At 40.7% G+C, this 16669-nt stretch overlaps 2 protein-coding genes across 7 annotated transcripts in view; one reads left to right on the top strand and one right to left on the bottom strand.

Annotated features, from left to right (window-relative positions):
• Positions 1-9306, bottom strand: part of RELCH (RAB11 binding and LisH domain, coiled-coil and HEAT repeat containing) — a 69836-nt gene extending 60530 nt beyond the window's left edge. For 2 of the 5 annotated variants that reach the window (XR_010067620.1, XM_063298783.1), the window contains exon 1: positions 8706-9301. Coding sequence is in view for 3 of the 5 variants with exons in the window: in XM_063298783.1 (XP_063154853.1) it covers positions 8706-9165 (460 nt within the window). In the remaining 2 variants the exon portion in view is untranslated. Of the gene's footprint in view, positions 1-8705 lie in introns of all 5 variants that reach the window. The other 3 variants (XR_010067621.1, XM_063298782.1, XM_063298781.1) reach the window with 3 other exon arrangements.
• Positions 9307-10884: 1578 nt separating this feature from the next.
• Positions 10885-16669, top strand: part of PIGN (phosphatidylinositol glycan anchor biosynthesis class N) — a 71144-nt gene continuing 65359 nt past the window's right edge. Inside the window, exon 1 of one of the 2 annotated variants that reach the window (XM_063298794.1) lies at positions 10885-11010. The gene's annotated coding sequence lies outside the window, so the exon portion shown is untranslated. The remainder of the gene's footprint in view (positions 11011-16669) is intronic. The other variant, XM_063298792.1, reaches the window with a different exon arrangement.

The following is a 16669-nucleotide window of genomic DNA, read 5'->3' as shown; positions in this document are numbered from 1 at the left end:
TTAGTCGGTATAGCCCAGTGTTTCTCAGCCCTTTTTCACCTGCAGCCCCTTTCTGACCTTGTTTTTACCCTGTGGCCCCCTGTCCAGGTCCCAATACCGGATATGGACATGGGACAGTAACCAATGCATTTTCTGGCTTCAAAAAGACAGTATTTAAAGTATAATACACTGCTTTTCTGTAGCCCCCTCAACACATGTTCTGCCCCTCGGTTACGTGTTTTTCACCTGTGGTCCCCTTGAAATGTCCTACGGGCCCCAGGGGCCATATGACCCCTGGTTGAGAACTGCCGGTGTAGGCTTCCAAAAAAACCCATAAACCACTGTTGTGGGAAACAACCAATTTATCATAACTGAATTCAAAATACCTTTATTTAAGAATTTGTCCCAAACAAAAAATACAGGACTAAACAGATCCCCCTCCTCAATATTATATTAATACTTGTACAGAAGTATTACTTCAGCAAAGGATCGTTACCTTGTTGTGGTGCTGGAGCTTGAGCACCTCAATGATGCCATGAGCTAAACCGTGAAGGGCCACCCAAGACAGGAAGGTCATGACAGAGAGGTCAGACTAAATGCGATCCCTGGGGAAGGTAACGGCAACCCACCCCAGTATTCTTGCCGTGAAAACTAAATGGATCAGTACAACCACAGATATGTCGGTATACCATCGGAAGATGAGACCCCCAGGTCGGAAGATGGTCAAAATGCTACTGGGGAGGAACAGAGGATGAGTTCAACTAGCCCCAAACGTGATGACGCAGCTAGCTCAAAGCCGAAAGGATGGCTAGCGGCCGACGGTGCTGGTGGTGAACGGCGAATCCGATGTTCTAAGGATCAACACACCATTGGAACCTGGAATGTAAGATCTATGAGCCAGGGCAAATTGGATGTGGTTATTGGTGAGATGTCAAGATTAAAGATAGACATTTTGGGCGTCAGTGAACTGAAATGGACTGGAATGGGCCACTTCACATCAAATGACCACCACATCTACTACTGTGGACAAGAGGACCACAGAAGAAATGGAGTAGCCTTCATAATTAATAGTAAAGTGGCTAAAGCAGTGCTTGGATACAATCCAAAAAATGATAGAATGATCTCAATTCGAATTCAGGGCAAGCCATCTAACATCACAGTGATCCAAATATACGCCCCAACCACAGATGCTGAAGAAGCTGAAGTAGAGCAGTTCTATGAGGATCTGCAGCACCTACTGGACAACACGCCTAAAAGAGATGTTATTTTCATCACGGGAGACTGGAATGCTAAGGTAGGCAGTCAAATGATACCTGGAATTACAGGTAAGCATGGCCTGGGTGAACAAAATGAAGCAGGACATAGGCTGATAGAATTTTGCCAAGACAACTCACTCTGCATAACAAACACTCTCTTCCAGCAACCTAAGAGACGGCTTTATACATGGACTTCCCCAGATGGACAACACCGAAACCAGATTGACTACATCCTTTGCAGCCAAAGGTGGCGGACATCTATACAGTCGGTAAAAACAAGACCTGGAGCTGACTGTAGTTCAGATCATGAACTTCTTCTTGCACAATTTAGGATCAGACTAAAGAGATTAGGGAAGACGCACAGATCAGCTAGATATGAGCTCACTAATATTCCTAAGGAATATGCAGTGGAGGTGAAGAATAGATTTAAGGGACTGGACTTAGTAGACAGGGCCCCGGAAGAACTCTGGACAGAAGTTCGCAACATTGTTCAGGAGGCGGCAACAAAATACATCCCGAAGAAAGAGAAAACCAAGAAGGCAAAATGGCTGTCTGCTGAGAAACTAGAAGTAGCCCAAGAAAGAAGGAAAGCAAAAGGCAACAGTGATAGGGGGAGATATGCCCAATTAAATGCAAAATTCCAGAGATTAGCCAGAAGAGATAAGGAATTATTTTTAAACAAGCAATGCGTGGAAGTGGAAGAAGACAATAGAATAGGAAGGACAAGAGACCTCTTCCAGAAAATTAGAAACATCGGAGGTAAATTCCAGGCCAAAATGGGTATGATCAAAAACAAAGATGGCAAGGACCTAACAGAAGAAGAAGAGATCAAGAAAAGGTGGCAAGAATATGCAGAAGACCTGTATAGGAAGGATAACAATATCGGGGATAGCTTTGACAGTGTGGTCAGTGAGCTAGAGCCAGACATCCTGAAGAGTGAGGTTGAATGGGCCTTAAGCAGCATTGCTAATAACAAGGCAGCAGGAGACGACGGCATCCCAGCTGAACTGTTCAAAATCTTGCGAGATGATGCTGTCAAGGTAATGCGTGCTATATGCCAGCAAATTTGGAAAACACAAGAATGGCCATCAGATTGGAAAAAATCAACTTATATCCCCATACCAAAAAAGGGAAATACTAAAGAATGTTCAAACTATCGAACAGTGGCACTCATTTCACATGCCAGTAAAGTAATGCTCAAGATCCTGCAAGGTAGACTTCAGCAATTCATGGAGCGAGAATTGCCAGATGTACAAGCTGGGTTTAGAAAAGGCAGAGGAACTAGGGACCAAATTGCCAATATCCGCTGGATAATGGAAAAAGCCAGGGAGTTTCAGGAAAACATCTATTTCTGTTTTATTGACTATTCTAAAGCCTTTGACTGTGTGGACCATAACAAATTGTGGTAAGTTCTTAGCGGTATGGGGATACCAAGTCATCTTGTCTGCCTCCTGAAGAATCTGTATAACAACCAAGTAGCAACAGTAAGAACAGACCACGGAACAACAGACTGGTTTAAGATTGGGAAAGGAGTACGGCAGGGCTGTATACTCTCACCCTACCTATTCAACTTGTACACAGAACACATCATGCGACATGCTGGGCTTGAGGAATCCAAGGCTGGACTTAAAATTGCTGGAAGAAACATTAACAATCTCAGATATGCAGATGATACCACTTTGATGGCTGAAAGCGAAGAGGAACTGAGGAGCCTTATGATGAAGGTGAAAGAAGAAAGTGCAAGAGCTGGCTTGCAGCTAAACCTCAAAAAAACCAAGATTACGGCAACCAGCTTGATTGATAACTGGCAAATAGAGGGAGAAAATGTAGAGGCAGTGAAAGACTTTGTATTTCTAGGTGCGAAGATTACTGCAGATGCTGACTGCAGTCAGGAAATCAGAAGACGCTTAATCCTTGGGAGAAGAGCAATGACAAATCTTGATAAAATAGTTAAGAGCAGAGACATCACACTGACAACAAAGGTCCGCATAGTTAAAGCAATGGTGTTCCCCGTAGTAACATATGGCTGCGAGAGCTGGACCATAAGGAAGGCTGAGAGAAGGAAGATAGATGCTTTTGAACTGTGGTGTTGGAGGAAAATTCTGAGAGTGCCTTGGACTGCAAGAAGATCCAACCAGTCCATCCTCCAGGAAATAAAAACAGACTACTCACTTGAGGGAATGATATTAAAGGCAAAACTGAAATACTTTGGCCACATAATGAGAAGACAGGACACCCTGGAGAAAATGCTGATGCTAGGGAGAGTGGAGGGCAAAAGGAAGAGGGGCCGACCAAGGGCAAGGTGGATGGACGATATTCTAGAGGTGACAGACTCATCCCTGGGGGAGCTGGGGGTGTTGACGACCGACAGGAAGCTCTGGCGTGGGCTGGTCCATGAAGTCACGAAGAGTCGGAAGCGACTAAACGAATAAACAACAACAACAACAGGAGTATTAAGTGACTAACTATCTGAATTTGAACAGTTCATTCCTCAGCAGAGATATGGGAACATGAACACTATAGTAGAACTCATTAGAGTATTCAACTGCCATTACTGTACTCTGTTTTTCTTTTCAATGTGTGCAGAGAACAAAATTGCTACAAGCTGCTATTTCCCTAAGAATGAACACACAAGTATCCTGCCACTCCCCACTGCAAAAAAATCAGGAGAGGGCAATTGCAGTACTTTATTGTTTCCTGAATGGAAACAATAAAGTACTCTATTAACTGCTAGTCTTGTGCTATGACTATTATTTACCTCTATCATCACAAGATGAGTAACATCATGTCAGCTGGATTAGTTACTGCTCACCACAGACAGATTTACATGTGACCTTATGATAAGTGACTCAGCAAAAAAATCTGCAAGTTTAAATGTTTGTGTAAAGGTTAAGGGATAAGGGATAAGGAAAAAGATGAATTCTTTAATAATCAAACACTTGGACAGAACTTCAGCATGTTGCAGACGCCTCCACTCTAAGCTCCCTCGTTTTTCCTGGTTATGTGACTTAGAGCAGAGCTATTATTCAAATATTGGAAAGAATTCCAGTAGCATGCTTTCCCTCACTTATTTTATGCTGCAGTAAAGACTCCAGGGGATTATAAAATTAAAAACTTGCTATAGAAGATGAATGTGTAGTAACAACAAACACATTCTGTCTTACATGGGTGTGGTAGCTATGTAGTTGTCTAAAATCACTTTTGAAATACTATGTTGTAATGTATTTAAATAAAGGCCTATTTCTGAATTATGCAAGCTTAAAAATTGTACTCTACTATCAGCCTTTTTATTGTTCTTTGGAAATAAGAGTTAAAGAATACAATTACAACAGAAAAAGTTAATTTTTAATTACCTATTAAAATTTAATTGTGCTAACTTAATATTAAACGCTTGGTGTACTCTGCTAAAAGTATTTGCATCCAACATTAATTTTATTCAAAATTTAAGTCATTAAAGTGCCAATATGTTTACAGTTTTACCTAATCACAGTTCTGAAGTACTAGTACCTTGACAAGCACTATGTACCAAATTACATAGGATAACTGCTCCAGCTCTTGGAGTAATTACATCAAATCTCTGGTTTCTACTTCATTTCTGTTTTATGAGCAGCAATCATTTCCTCATTTACGATATAATTTTTTTCATTACATGCTGGAAATGAAAATATGAAGCATGTCTAAAGAATATAAATATACTCTGTCTTACTAAGATGGCAAATGAAGTTTTTTGTTCAAAGGAGAAAGCTTTGGAGTCTCCACTCTGAAATACCTTCAATTGTAATTAGTGAACCATTAACAAGATCAGTTTATAGCTAAACAATCTGCACAATCACCAGTGAAGAGAGCAGCAGAGGGAAGCAACAAAATGAGAAATGAAGAATAGGCTGTGTAAACACAACGTTCTGAACCCCCAAATTAGCCAATATACTTTAGCCCATGTAGTTAAATCTATGGATTAGTACTGTATGTTATGTAAATTCAGTCAGTTGTGTTAATTTTGTGAGCCATTGTTCAGTTAAGCACAAGCTTCCACAGCAGGAGAAACAAGGAAATTTGACCATTTTTCTAACCCTGTTTTCTTCAGCTTTCTTGCTACTTTATTTAATAGCCTTAGCAAATAATAATAGAATACACAGGTTAAAAAGGTGTGATGAATATAATTCTGGCTAATACCTAAAGATAACATTTGTCAGAAGTTTTACTAGATCTTACTAAAAATCTGATGGAAGAGCAGGGGAACAATTGGGTGAGCCTACATATAAACTTCTGTATGTGGATGTCCACATCAATGCAAAGTAATCTAGGGGATACAGTGAAGGGATATAGTTCTGCCATGCAGAACAACAGGGAAGGACCAGCAAGCAATTCTGGTGTCTTTTACTCCATGAAGAATTTCTGTATGTGGAAAATGCCTGACTGGAGCTGAGAGCTCCAGGGTTCTTTGATGATATGCTAATACTCATTGTGTTCATACATTATTACAAGCTATAAAACAAGCTTAACAGTGAATATGCCTGATGGCATCCCTAATTGATATTAACCAAATTATTAAGCAATAATCAAAGTCCTCAGTATTTAGGTTAATAGCAAGTACTTAATAAAATCTTAGCAATTTTCACTAATAGATATTAAGCTAACTAACAAAAAGCTTAAGAAGTTATAAAATCAAACTAAGAATGTATCACAGTACCATAGTTGGCCATCTCATAAGTTCTGTCACATAACTGCTTCACAAAATAATTGATAACTGCTGTTGAAAAATCACAGGGCATCAAATCTCACATCTTTAGATACTTAAAAAAACACAAAAGAAGTAAACACCACACAAGTACAACACATACCACACGCCCTCTAACCCTGGCTTAGAAAAAATGCCTTTTCCTAATACAGTACTAGATTAGATTCATTCTTCTTATACAATACTAAAATCGGCTTTGAAAATTTACTACCAGCTCTATTGGCTCAGAAAGGTTCATATGAGCAGTTTCAGTAAGCAGTATATTTAAAGCCTATGTTTTGCTAACTAGAAGATTTTCGGCTGCAGTTTTTCAATTCACAGAAGGGAGGAGGTGAATTGGCTGGCCCTACATTGCCTGTGCATGTAGACTAGTCACATGTACAGCATTCTTGTAAAAATGTGATCCCGGTATCTTATCAGTATCACACATTGGGCTGACCTAGTTTGCTAAATAAGTCACAACATATGGTAATCCGTATATTATGGCTTAGAAAACAAAATGTCCAAATCAAAAGCAAATAAACCACATTATGGTTTAGTGTGATTTGCAAACACTGAAATGCTTCTTATTTGTATTAATGTAAATGATCGAAGTAAAGAAGAACTAAAACTATTCTTCATAGTAACAGGAACATAGAGACATTTTGCAAAAATTCTAGCAAGGGCGTAATCCTGATTGCTGCAGATATGTGTGTGCATGCATGTGTGTATTTATGGAATCTTCTCAATAGAATCACAAAAAACTGTCCTCTCTCTAAACTTGCCACTTTTAAACTGCAGAAATGCTTAAAATATTCTACCTTAGTGTGCAATGATGCATTTCTTGGTAGTAATCATGTTTCTTAAAAGCATTTACATGGCATCACTTTCATAAAGCCTTCCCTGAGTTGATGTTATTACAGACACTTGCCACCTAATGGGATATGTTGTTGACTTCCCAGTGTAGATTTCTTCATAACCTCCCTTCTAGTACAAACTAGAAATTACCTTGCTTAAGTATGGGATTTTTTTTAATCATTCAAGGTTGACTGGGTGTGGCCTTACCAATGTAGCTGAATTAAATATCACTGTATTGCTACTGAAGCTTGAAAAGATGGAGAGGGAGCTAGTGTGGAACCATTTCTTACTGCTCTTATATTGTAGTTGAGCAGGATTTACCGAAAAATGTCCAAACATCTTCCCACAATTTGAAGCCTGAAGCAATATATACAACACATACATTTTCAATGAAACTTCCATTATCCAATCTGATAGCTTAGCATTAGCTATACCACTATTGTAAAACAAAACATGTACTGTACACTAATTGATATTTCAGGACATTACCTCTGAAGGAGCAAGAGGTAAAATTAATGCAATATGTCAACATAATATCTTTATTTGGCCAATGGTTTATTCAGATTTTTAAAACTGCTGCTTTAGTTATGACTTTATAGTTTCTATTAAATTGCAAATGCCAAGAGGAATTAGAAAAACACCAGCTGATTCAAAACTCAGAGCTAGTTTTACATACTGTACTATAGTATTGTCACTTTTGAACTTTGGTGTTAGAAGAGACTCCTAAAACTATCAGGAATAGACAAGGAAACAAACGAATGATTGATCAAATCAGTCCAGAGTTCTCACTTGTGGCACAAATGACCAGGCTCAAATTATTTATTTATTTATTTTTATTTATCTAATTTATCCGACCAAGCTCTCTTGAGAAATCTATAATGCTGAGAACAATGGAAAGAAACAGAAAAAGAGAACAACCAGCAGCAAGCTGGATGGACATGACTACAGCGGAAATGGGTGCACCACTGGAAGATCTGAGGGACCAGATTGAGGACTGGAGAAAATCTATCTATGGAGAAAATCTATCTCTGTAATCACTAAGAGTCAACACCAACTTGATGGCATATCATCACCATCAATCACACTATGTTTAATCCCAGTTTGTTCATGAAGTCACAACTGGCTGGACATATGAAGCACAGTGAGATAAATCCAAACACGTTATGGCTTAGTACAGTGATGAGTAACAAGTTCATGAAATGACCTCTTAGAAGAAATCCCCAGAGCCTCTCTCAAACTTGTCTCTGAGTTGAAATGTTTGTGACAAAGGTGAAAGATAGACACACACACACAGAGTGCAATTATTAATTTAGCTTATCAAATCAGCAGAAACCACAGAAGTGACTACTATTCCTTTCTATGGTGATGTGTGAATTACCAAAAAAATCTTAAACTTACGCTGTACAATTCAATATGGCCCTAAAAAGTCATGCCATAAGACAATAGAAAAGGCACACAGATACATGATATCACTTACAAATTCTGTCATCTAACTGATCAACACTATAAGTTCACATATAGTACTTAACTCAATGTGATTTATTTCTATCTACATAAACATGATTGTAATCTCAAAACCATTCAGCACAATCACGTAAAAAAAAAAAAGCCTGTCTTCCCATAAAGTGTTTTGAGCCAAGTCACACAATCTTTTTAAAAAACGGGTACTTGGTGCTAGTAATGCAATCAAGCGAGCAATCTGGGCGTTTCTTCATGCATGCCAGGGTAGAACACGGGCGATCCCTGCCTCTTCTCTATGAAGATTTACAAATGCTCCGACCCCAAATAAGGGAATTCATTGAAAATACACCCAAGCCAAGGTCAGCCAAGGGCTGAAACCTGGAAAGGGGAAAGAGTCCTTCTCCTCCCTTTGTTAAGAACGCCTAACCACTTACGGAGCTGTCCGGCGCCAGGTTCCTTACCACCTCCGACCAGCGATATTATTCCTGGGACTACTGAGGCGGAAGGAGTCGGTGCCAGGGCTCCGGTGCCGCCCCCACTTTGTCGCTCGAAGTTGCCAGGATTGGAAAAATAGTCGCGCAGGCGAGGGAGCTCCCGACCGCTCTCCAGAAGCTCCGTGTGCAATTCCAGCGCCGTCAACACGAACTGGTCGCGCAGCAGCTGAGCCGCTAAAGCATCCACCGGCACCCGGGGCGGTTCCTCGGCCTGCACAGGCGGCGGCAACAGTTGCTGCTGAAGGGGCGGCGAAGAGGAGGTGGAAGAAGAGACGGGGAGCGGAGCGCCCGAGCCGCCGGGGTCGCTACTGCTGCTGCCCCCAGGCCTGGTCTCCTCTGGTTCGGACTCTTCGGAGTCACTGAGGAAGGGGTTCACTCCCCCGCCCCCCACCCCCGCCATCTTGGGAGAAGAGGAATTCCCCCAGAGCCGCGCTCTTCCGAGCAAGCGCCCCAGCCGAACCCCGTTACCACAGCAGCAAGCAGCAACCCACCAATCCCTCGCGCGCACCCGGGTGCCTCCTGTCTTTCGGAACTCGGTTTCCGCGTAGGAACTCTCGCGAGATCCTCCGCAGCGCATTTCCGGTTCGTGGAGAAAGCGGCAAGCTCCAGGATTGCTCGACTCCCAGCAGTTTCGGAGCTGAGGGGTGTTTGTTTGAGGATGAGGCTTTTGGGGTCATTATGACGCACCCAGACCCCGGCTTATGCTGCCAAATGGACAGCTGCGCCTAAGCGATTGTAGAAAACTTCAGAAGTTTTTTTTGGCAGAGGATTAGAAAACAGTGTAATCTTCCTCCCATAATGAATAAAGATGAAAATTACTGCGGAAACTCCTATTCTTTATAAGTCAGGTGTATGTTTTCCTTTTAAGACCTGAAAGACCAGGTTAGAGATAGATTTTCTCCATGACGTTCTATCTATGTGATTGCTAGGAGTGCAAACCGACTTGAAGGCACGTAATATTTTCCTTTTGTTAAAAAGAAGTTTTAAACATTTCAAAATTCTCCTGCAGATATATAGTCCTTATTTATTTATTTATTTATTTATTTTTCATGGGCTGGAGATTATAGCTCAGACAACATACTTTACAACTTTCCCGTATTATAATTATTTACCTGCATTCAGGACCAGAGGTTTAAACAACCCTGTAATGGAGCCCATTCTTAGTGTAGCAGGATGGAGACGAAAATGAATAGCTTGTTAAAATATATGTCGTGTGGTTGTGAACCTATCGGGGTGAAGCAGAACTTAAAGAGTCGTTTATGAAAGCTCTAGATTCAGTTTTGTGTGGCTGCAAAAGCGAAAACAACCATTAGGAGCAGCAAATACAGCACTCAGAATTCTTAAAAGAATATAGAGTTGGGTGCGTTGCAATAAAAAAATTATACTCTACCATATCATAACATGTCTATACTGGATTTTCTAATAAGGTAATATAGCATACTCAAGCGGTTATTTTAGTTAGGTTACAACCTCTTTCGCCCCTGAAACTCCATCCCTCCCTCCGCCCCCATCTCAGACGGTTCAGAATGGAAACGTATGCGGTTTCTTTATTCTGTAACAGCTCAGTACACAGGCAGATCATATCCCGTGAAAGGATGCTGCTCTTCCAGGCTAGGGATGAAGAACTTGTGCTATTAAACATGCTACCAGGACTGATGGGCATTGCAGCCCAAACATATGCTAAGGTTTCCTGCCTTACTCTAGAGCAGTTTTTCTTAACCTTGGCAACTTTAAGATGTGTGGACTTCAACTCCCAGAATTCCCCAGCTAGTTGACTACTGGAAGTTGAAGTCCACGCATCTTACAGTTGCTAACGTTGAGAAACACTGCTCTAGATCGATTACTTCCCACAATCTGATGCCTAACTTGGGTTTTCAACTCTCGAAATTCCCATTTGATGGCATGCTGGCTGGGTACTTTGCAAAATGTAGTTTAAATACCGTTGGAATCTGCTCAAGTTTAGCATGGGAGAAAGGCAATGAATGAGAGTTCACCATTGCTTCAAAATCTCGCGATACTCTTTTGCGGTTCTCGCGATATGTGAGCTGTGACGTTGTTGAAGGCATAGCGTGATTTCTACTGAGATGGGATATCTTGCTGGGGATTCATACGCGGGCTAGTTTCTGCATTCCCCACCGCCCCGTCCATTACTTTCTGCCTGCCAAGCGTGGCGGAGGTTTTTTTCCCGGCAGCAGAAGTCTCCAAGCAAGCGATCCTCCTCGCAATAGCCGGTGGAATGAGCGAGGTAAGCAACGTAAATAAGTCGCTTCTTGAAAGGATGTTGGATATCCTACTTCCTGATGCTTCTGTTCTCTGCAGTTACTGTTCATGCTCAGGTAGGTTTTGATTTGGGTAGGACTGGGTATGCCCATTCGATTTGTCAGTGGCTTGCAACCATTGTGGTACCCGTGTGTTTAAGCATGCCAACAACATGATGAGCTATACATTACAGTAGACACTAATGTATTGTCACTACATTAGATTTCTGGAATTAAAAAAAAATGAAGTAATCATTTATGTATGTGTGGGTGCATGGACTCAGGTCTCTAGTGAAGCCTGACTTTTGGTGCCATTTTTCTTGGCAACAATATGGAAGTAGTGTGCCATTGCCTCCTGCCGTCATGTTTTCTTTATTTCCCAGCCCATTATATAGCACGGGATTTCCTAATGGTCTCCTATCCGAATAGCTGATTCTGCCTAACTTTTTTTTTAAAAAAATGTCATCCAAGCTTAACTAGGTACTGTAACCAAGCAAATTCTTTCTATGGCTGGGTTGCACAAGCAAAGACAAAATAGGATTTGCTTGTTTGTGGCCTAGGATATGATGAGACTGTTGCTGCTGTGGTTTATGTTTCTTGTGTTTTGTAAATCAAGCCCACTGTGCTTTATTCAGCAAACTATGGTTAATTAAAATATGGCTGAACTTGTGTGAACACAGCCTTTTTTTTTAAATGAGAACCCAATTGGTAGATCTCAGAGTGCTAATAAAAAAAATTAAAGCACATTCTTCAAAAACGTGTTTGGTTTGGGTTTAGGAAGTTACATGACCTCAGCCATTGTAGTTGTGTTTACCATGGTTCAGGTTTATCCTGCTGTATGAACCTAGTTTATTATGATTTATTTAAACTATTTATAGTTAAGCAAATTATAGCTTAGAGAATAGTTTAGCAAAACGTAGTTTAGCATGCAACTTTCAGCAACTCAAGAGCTTCCCTACAGGGTTGGGATACCTTTGGGCAGGGTTGAGGATTTAAGATGTGAAATTTACACATTTTGTCCCTTAACATCACTGCCCCCAGTTTGAAGTTTATTGAAATATACAGTCATAAATCAAACACACAGAAGTTAAAAATGTATTACTCAGAATCCAATAAAAGCCCATTCATGCCTGCAGTAGATACACCTGGAGAAGCAATCAGGTTCAAAAACTTCTAATTGTCATGGTTATGGTACAGAATTTGGCTACCATTCTAGAGATTTCCTGATCCTGGTCATCCAGCAGGTAGCACACAATTACCATATTAGAGCACCTGAACAGTTTGTAATTAGAGTGGAGGTTAACTCTGCCCTCCAAAAGTTGTAGATAGGACATTTCAGAAGCACATGTGCTGCTGTCTCCATTTCAAAGCCTGAGCAAATATACAAGTGCTCTTGGTCAGGAATACCACTGTATGTACTCAACAGTATCATTGAAGAGACAGCATCCAGACCTGCCAATGCGAAAGTCCTCCTGTGAGACGGGACTAATAAATGATACAGATAATGGGGAGCTGTAAAAGGAGAGCATGTAAGCTCATTGTAGCAGAGATGAGAAGTGCTGGTTCTGTCTCTTTGTAAATCGAGATTAAAATTCTCTGCTTGAGCTCTCTCCTTAGCTTCATCCATGCCTAGTATGGATACCGACTGGGGTTTGAGGCCACAGTGATCCAGATCATCTGTTATTTGTTTCTTCCAAGAAGACTGGTATCAGTCTGTCAGCTATCTGGGCAAGAGATTCACTTCCCCAAATTTGTTTAAGCCAATATTTCAACCAGCTGAGTTGTAGTTTAGCCTTGAATGAGATACAGCCAAGTTGTAGAAGGAGAAGTGTGTTAGCGAAAGAAAGGGAAGCTCAGAGTAATGATCTCAGAAATTTAGATTGTGCAGCTTCTGATGTACGGATGTCCTTGTAAGTGCAACATTGTGTGGCATACAACAAAACATTTAGCACTTTGGCTTTAAAAAGTGTAATTGTTGCAGGTACCTAATTGTTACCCTTATAGGTTGAATATCTAATGATTGCATTAGAGGGTGTTTGGGCTACCCCTGCCAACAAATCCCTCAAATACTCAAACAGAAAGGGTTAAACTTTTTGACCTTGTTTAATCTGGAGTGGCTCTAGAAGCCACAAAAGGGATGCTGGAAGGCTGACTCCTGGCTGAGAATGATGTGACAATGCTGCCAGTACTTCCATAAACACCTTTAAAAACAGAGGTCTTCTAATTAATTGGGGAACACTGGAACATGGAGCTGAAGTGGTGCTGTGGATGTCATGGGGATTAATTAATTAATCATATTTTTATCACCATCTGTCTCCCCCACACTTGTTCACTAATCCTAGCTGACATTAACCGGAGCAGACATTAACAACTGAATGAGGAACGGAAACATTCCTTGTTTCTAAATTATAGTATTTCATGCAAGTTGTTGTAAACTGCCCAGAGTCCCTCTGGTGGGAGGAGATGGGCGGTGACAAATTTGATAAATATATAAATAAACTTATAAAATAGACTGCTAGTGTTTGCCTATGTTTTGCAGCTAAATTTAAGAAAACAACAATTGTCAGTTCTGTCCTCTAGTGGTGTTCAGCTCAAACAACAGTGTTGTTTGAGGCATTTGCTTATATAAAGAACATAAAAAATATTGATGTAAATACATGTTCCAACATATTCAGCCATGTTATTATGCCATTTTCGATTATCTGTTGGTGCTTCAATATTGGATTATTTCATGCTATGATTGTCTGTACTATACAGGAAACCAAATCTGGCACTGACTATGACTTGGCGATAGGAGATACAAGAAGTTGTAATTAAATGTGGTTTGCTGATTAACCTCCATTTTGGTTGTTATTGCAGTCATTTTTATCATGGCTGGTCAGTCAACACTACTTTTTAAAAAATGGTTTGGAGTCACCATAGCTGGAATGAAGGAAAGCTCAGGCCCCATTTCATATCTGAAACTGATAGAAATGCAACAGCAGCAGTAAAGTAAGCCATATTTGCAGCTGCTTCAACCTTCTGTCTCTCTTATCTGGAAGTCAGAGAGGAAAATAAATATGGATTATCTCTCCCCATCTGCCCACCTAGTTCAAATACAATGCTGGATTGTAGTGTATCGTGTAAGCCTCATGATTTCAAATTATGGTTAAGATATGCCTCCTTAATGACTGTTTAACTTAGACATGTTATTACAAGTGGTCCTTGCTTAACTACTACTAGTTCAGTGACCATTTGAGCTTATGACTGGTCCTTGAAGTTCCAGCTGTTGCAGCATCCCCGCGGTCACGTGATTGCTATTTGCAATCTTCACTGCCGGCTTTTAACAAGCAAAGTCTATGGGGAAGCTGGCAGGAGGTCACAAATAGCAACCACGTCATGCTTAATGACAGTGTGGGATTTGCTTAATAATGACAACCAGAAGTGCCAGAACTGCTGTTGCTAAGCAAAGTGGTCATGTGATGAGCTTTACAACTGTGTCACTTAGCCACAGAAATTCTGGTCTTAGTTGCCGTCGTTAAGCGAGTACTACCTGTATTTAATGAGATTAGGGGTTCTTGAAATTTAAGGGGCTGTCAAAGGTAAGTAGGCAGGAAGCACATTGCCTACCCATCTTTCAGTCCTTTTGGCCACCCGGGGCTAAAAGTGCTGGTTCTGTACCTTTGTTCCATTCACACAACATGTCAGATCCTCCTGGAGATGGTTGCTTTGTATTTCGTGTGTCAGTTGATCCCCATATCTGTCTCCCACCATGAATAAAATCTGTAGGGCGAATGGCAACCAGGCTGTACCTCTGCTCCCTATCAGCCATATGCACTAATTCTGAGAACTGGATGCAATCTCTCATGGGGTCATGACCCACAGTTTGAGAACTAGGTCATTCTGTGCCTGTTACTGCCTATTGACCATTGCCTGTTCAGTCATTAAACACACTTTCAAGCCACACTTCTAAAACATGCTTTCTGAGAAGGCTCATTAAACATGCTGTGGTTATTCTTTTCAGTCCAAGAGGGTTGGGACAGCCACATGAACTCACTGAAAAATCAACAGAACAGTCTTCTATCAGCAACAGACTTCTTAAGCTCCCTTCTAGTCACATGACCTAGATAAATGAATACAGGTAGTCCTTGTTTAGTGACCGCAAGTGAAGTGGTTGCTAAGTGAGAAATCACGTGACACTACATTCCTTTCAATATGTATTTTCCATTGTGTGCCTGCTGACTCTCTTGTAATCCCTTCCTCTCTGCGAGTGGGGGGAAGAAAAACCACAGGTCAGGCACAGGACAACGTGTACTTACTGTAATGGTGATCACATGACTGAGGGATGCTGCGAAGGTTTTAAATGTATTGGTCATAAAGTTATTTTTTCAGCAGCGTTGTAACTTCAGACTGTCACTGAACAATGCAGTTGGTAAGTGAGGTCTACCTGTATGCAGCCCACTCCAGGCTTCCCTGTGCCTATATACCCACAAAGACAACATAAGGCTAGGATGGGAACGTACGCAACTTCCCACAAACAGCCAACTCAGTATTTTTTAGAAGAAAATACTGGTGCCTTTCATGCCTATGTCTGATAAAGACTAGGGAAGAATTCCAGATCAGATCCGTATTTCAGTCATAGACCATCATAAGATAACATAAAAGCAGTTAAGAATTACAGCTGTTCTCATAATACTAATCAAACCTAAAAGGGACACAATGTGAAAAACATCTAAAAGCTCACATTACTAATACAGTGCTGTAACATTATAACACAAGGATCTATGGATAGAAATTCTTATTAATTTTAACACGAAGTTATACAACTGTGAAGTAAAAATGCAATATGGGGTATGTAAAAATATAGGAATGATCTGGTTCTTGCAAGCAACCAATTTCTGATGGATTTTATACATTGCTGTACAGACCATAGTGACTTTATATGTTGCGGAGGGATTATAATCTGAGATAGGTTTGACCTTGCGAGTGTTAGGGAAATAAGAGTACCCTGAGTATCTCTGTGAAATGAACTCTAACATGTACAATAGAATCTTCTTACTAAGCTTACAAGGGTACAATCATTTCAAGTATGGAAGTTTTTTGTATCTCCCTTCCAAAAATCAGGAGGAACTTCATAAAGGACTGAAGAGTTCTAGTTGTGTAAGATACACAGTATCAAGTGCAGTGTATCTATGTCTGCTAGCAGAACGGGGATCTGGCACCCTCCTTAAATAAGCCTGTCACTTCTTGTCCAATATCTGCTCTTGAAAAGCTAAATTAGCTTGTTCGTATCCCAAAGAGAGTAAATAGGAGGGAGAAAATCATATAGAGGGTAATTTGGTTAGGAGTGACTGCTTCCATACTGATTGGTATCTGCCCCCCAATATTAGGGGGTCTAGGTCCAAAAGGAGGGCCAGTTTGGCACAGGAGGAATATAGCAATACCTGACCAAATAATATCAGTTAGGGTTCGCAACAACCTTTTAATACGACAGTTATCCAAGTTTATGATCCAACCACTGATGCAGAAGAAGAGGAGGTTGACAGGATTTATGCACAAGTTCAGTTTAAAATCAACAGAATGTTCAAGCAAGATGTGCTGCTTGTGGTTGGAGTGGAATGCCAAAGCTGGAGATGATAAGGAGGAAAACATACTTGGATTATATGA

The sequence above is a fragment of the Candoia aspera genome, chromosome 3 (genome assembly GCF_035149785.1).
Source record: "Candoia aspera isolate rCanAsp1 chromosome 3, rCanAsp1.hap2, whole genome shotgun sequence".
NCBI lineage: Eukaryota > Metazoa > Chordata > Lepidosauria > Squamata > Boidae > Candoia > Candoia aspera.
This window is presented reverse-complemented; position numbering and strand designations above follow the sequence as displayed.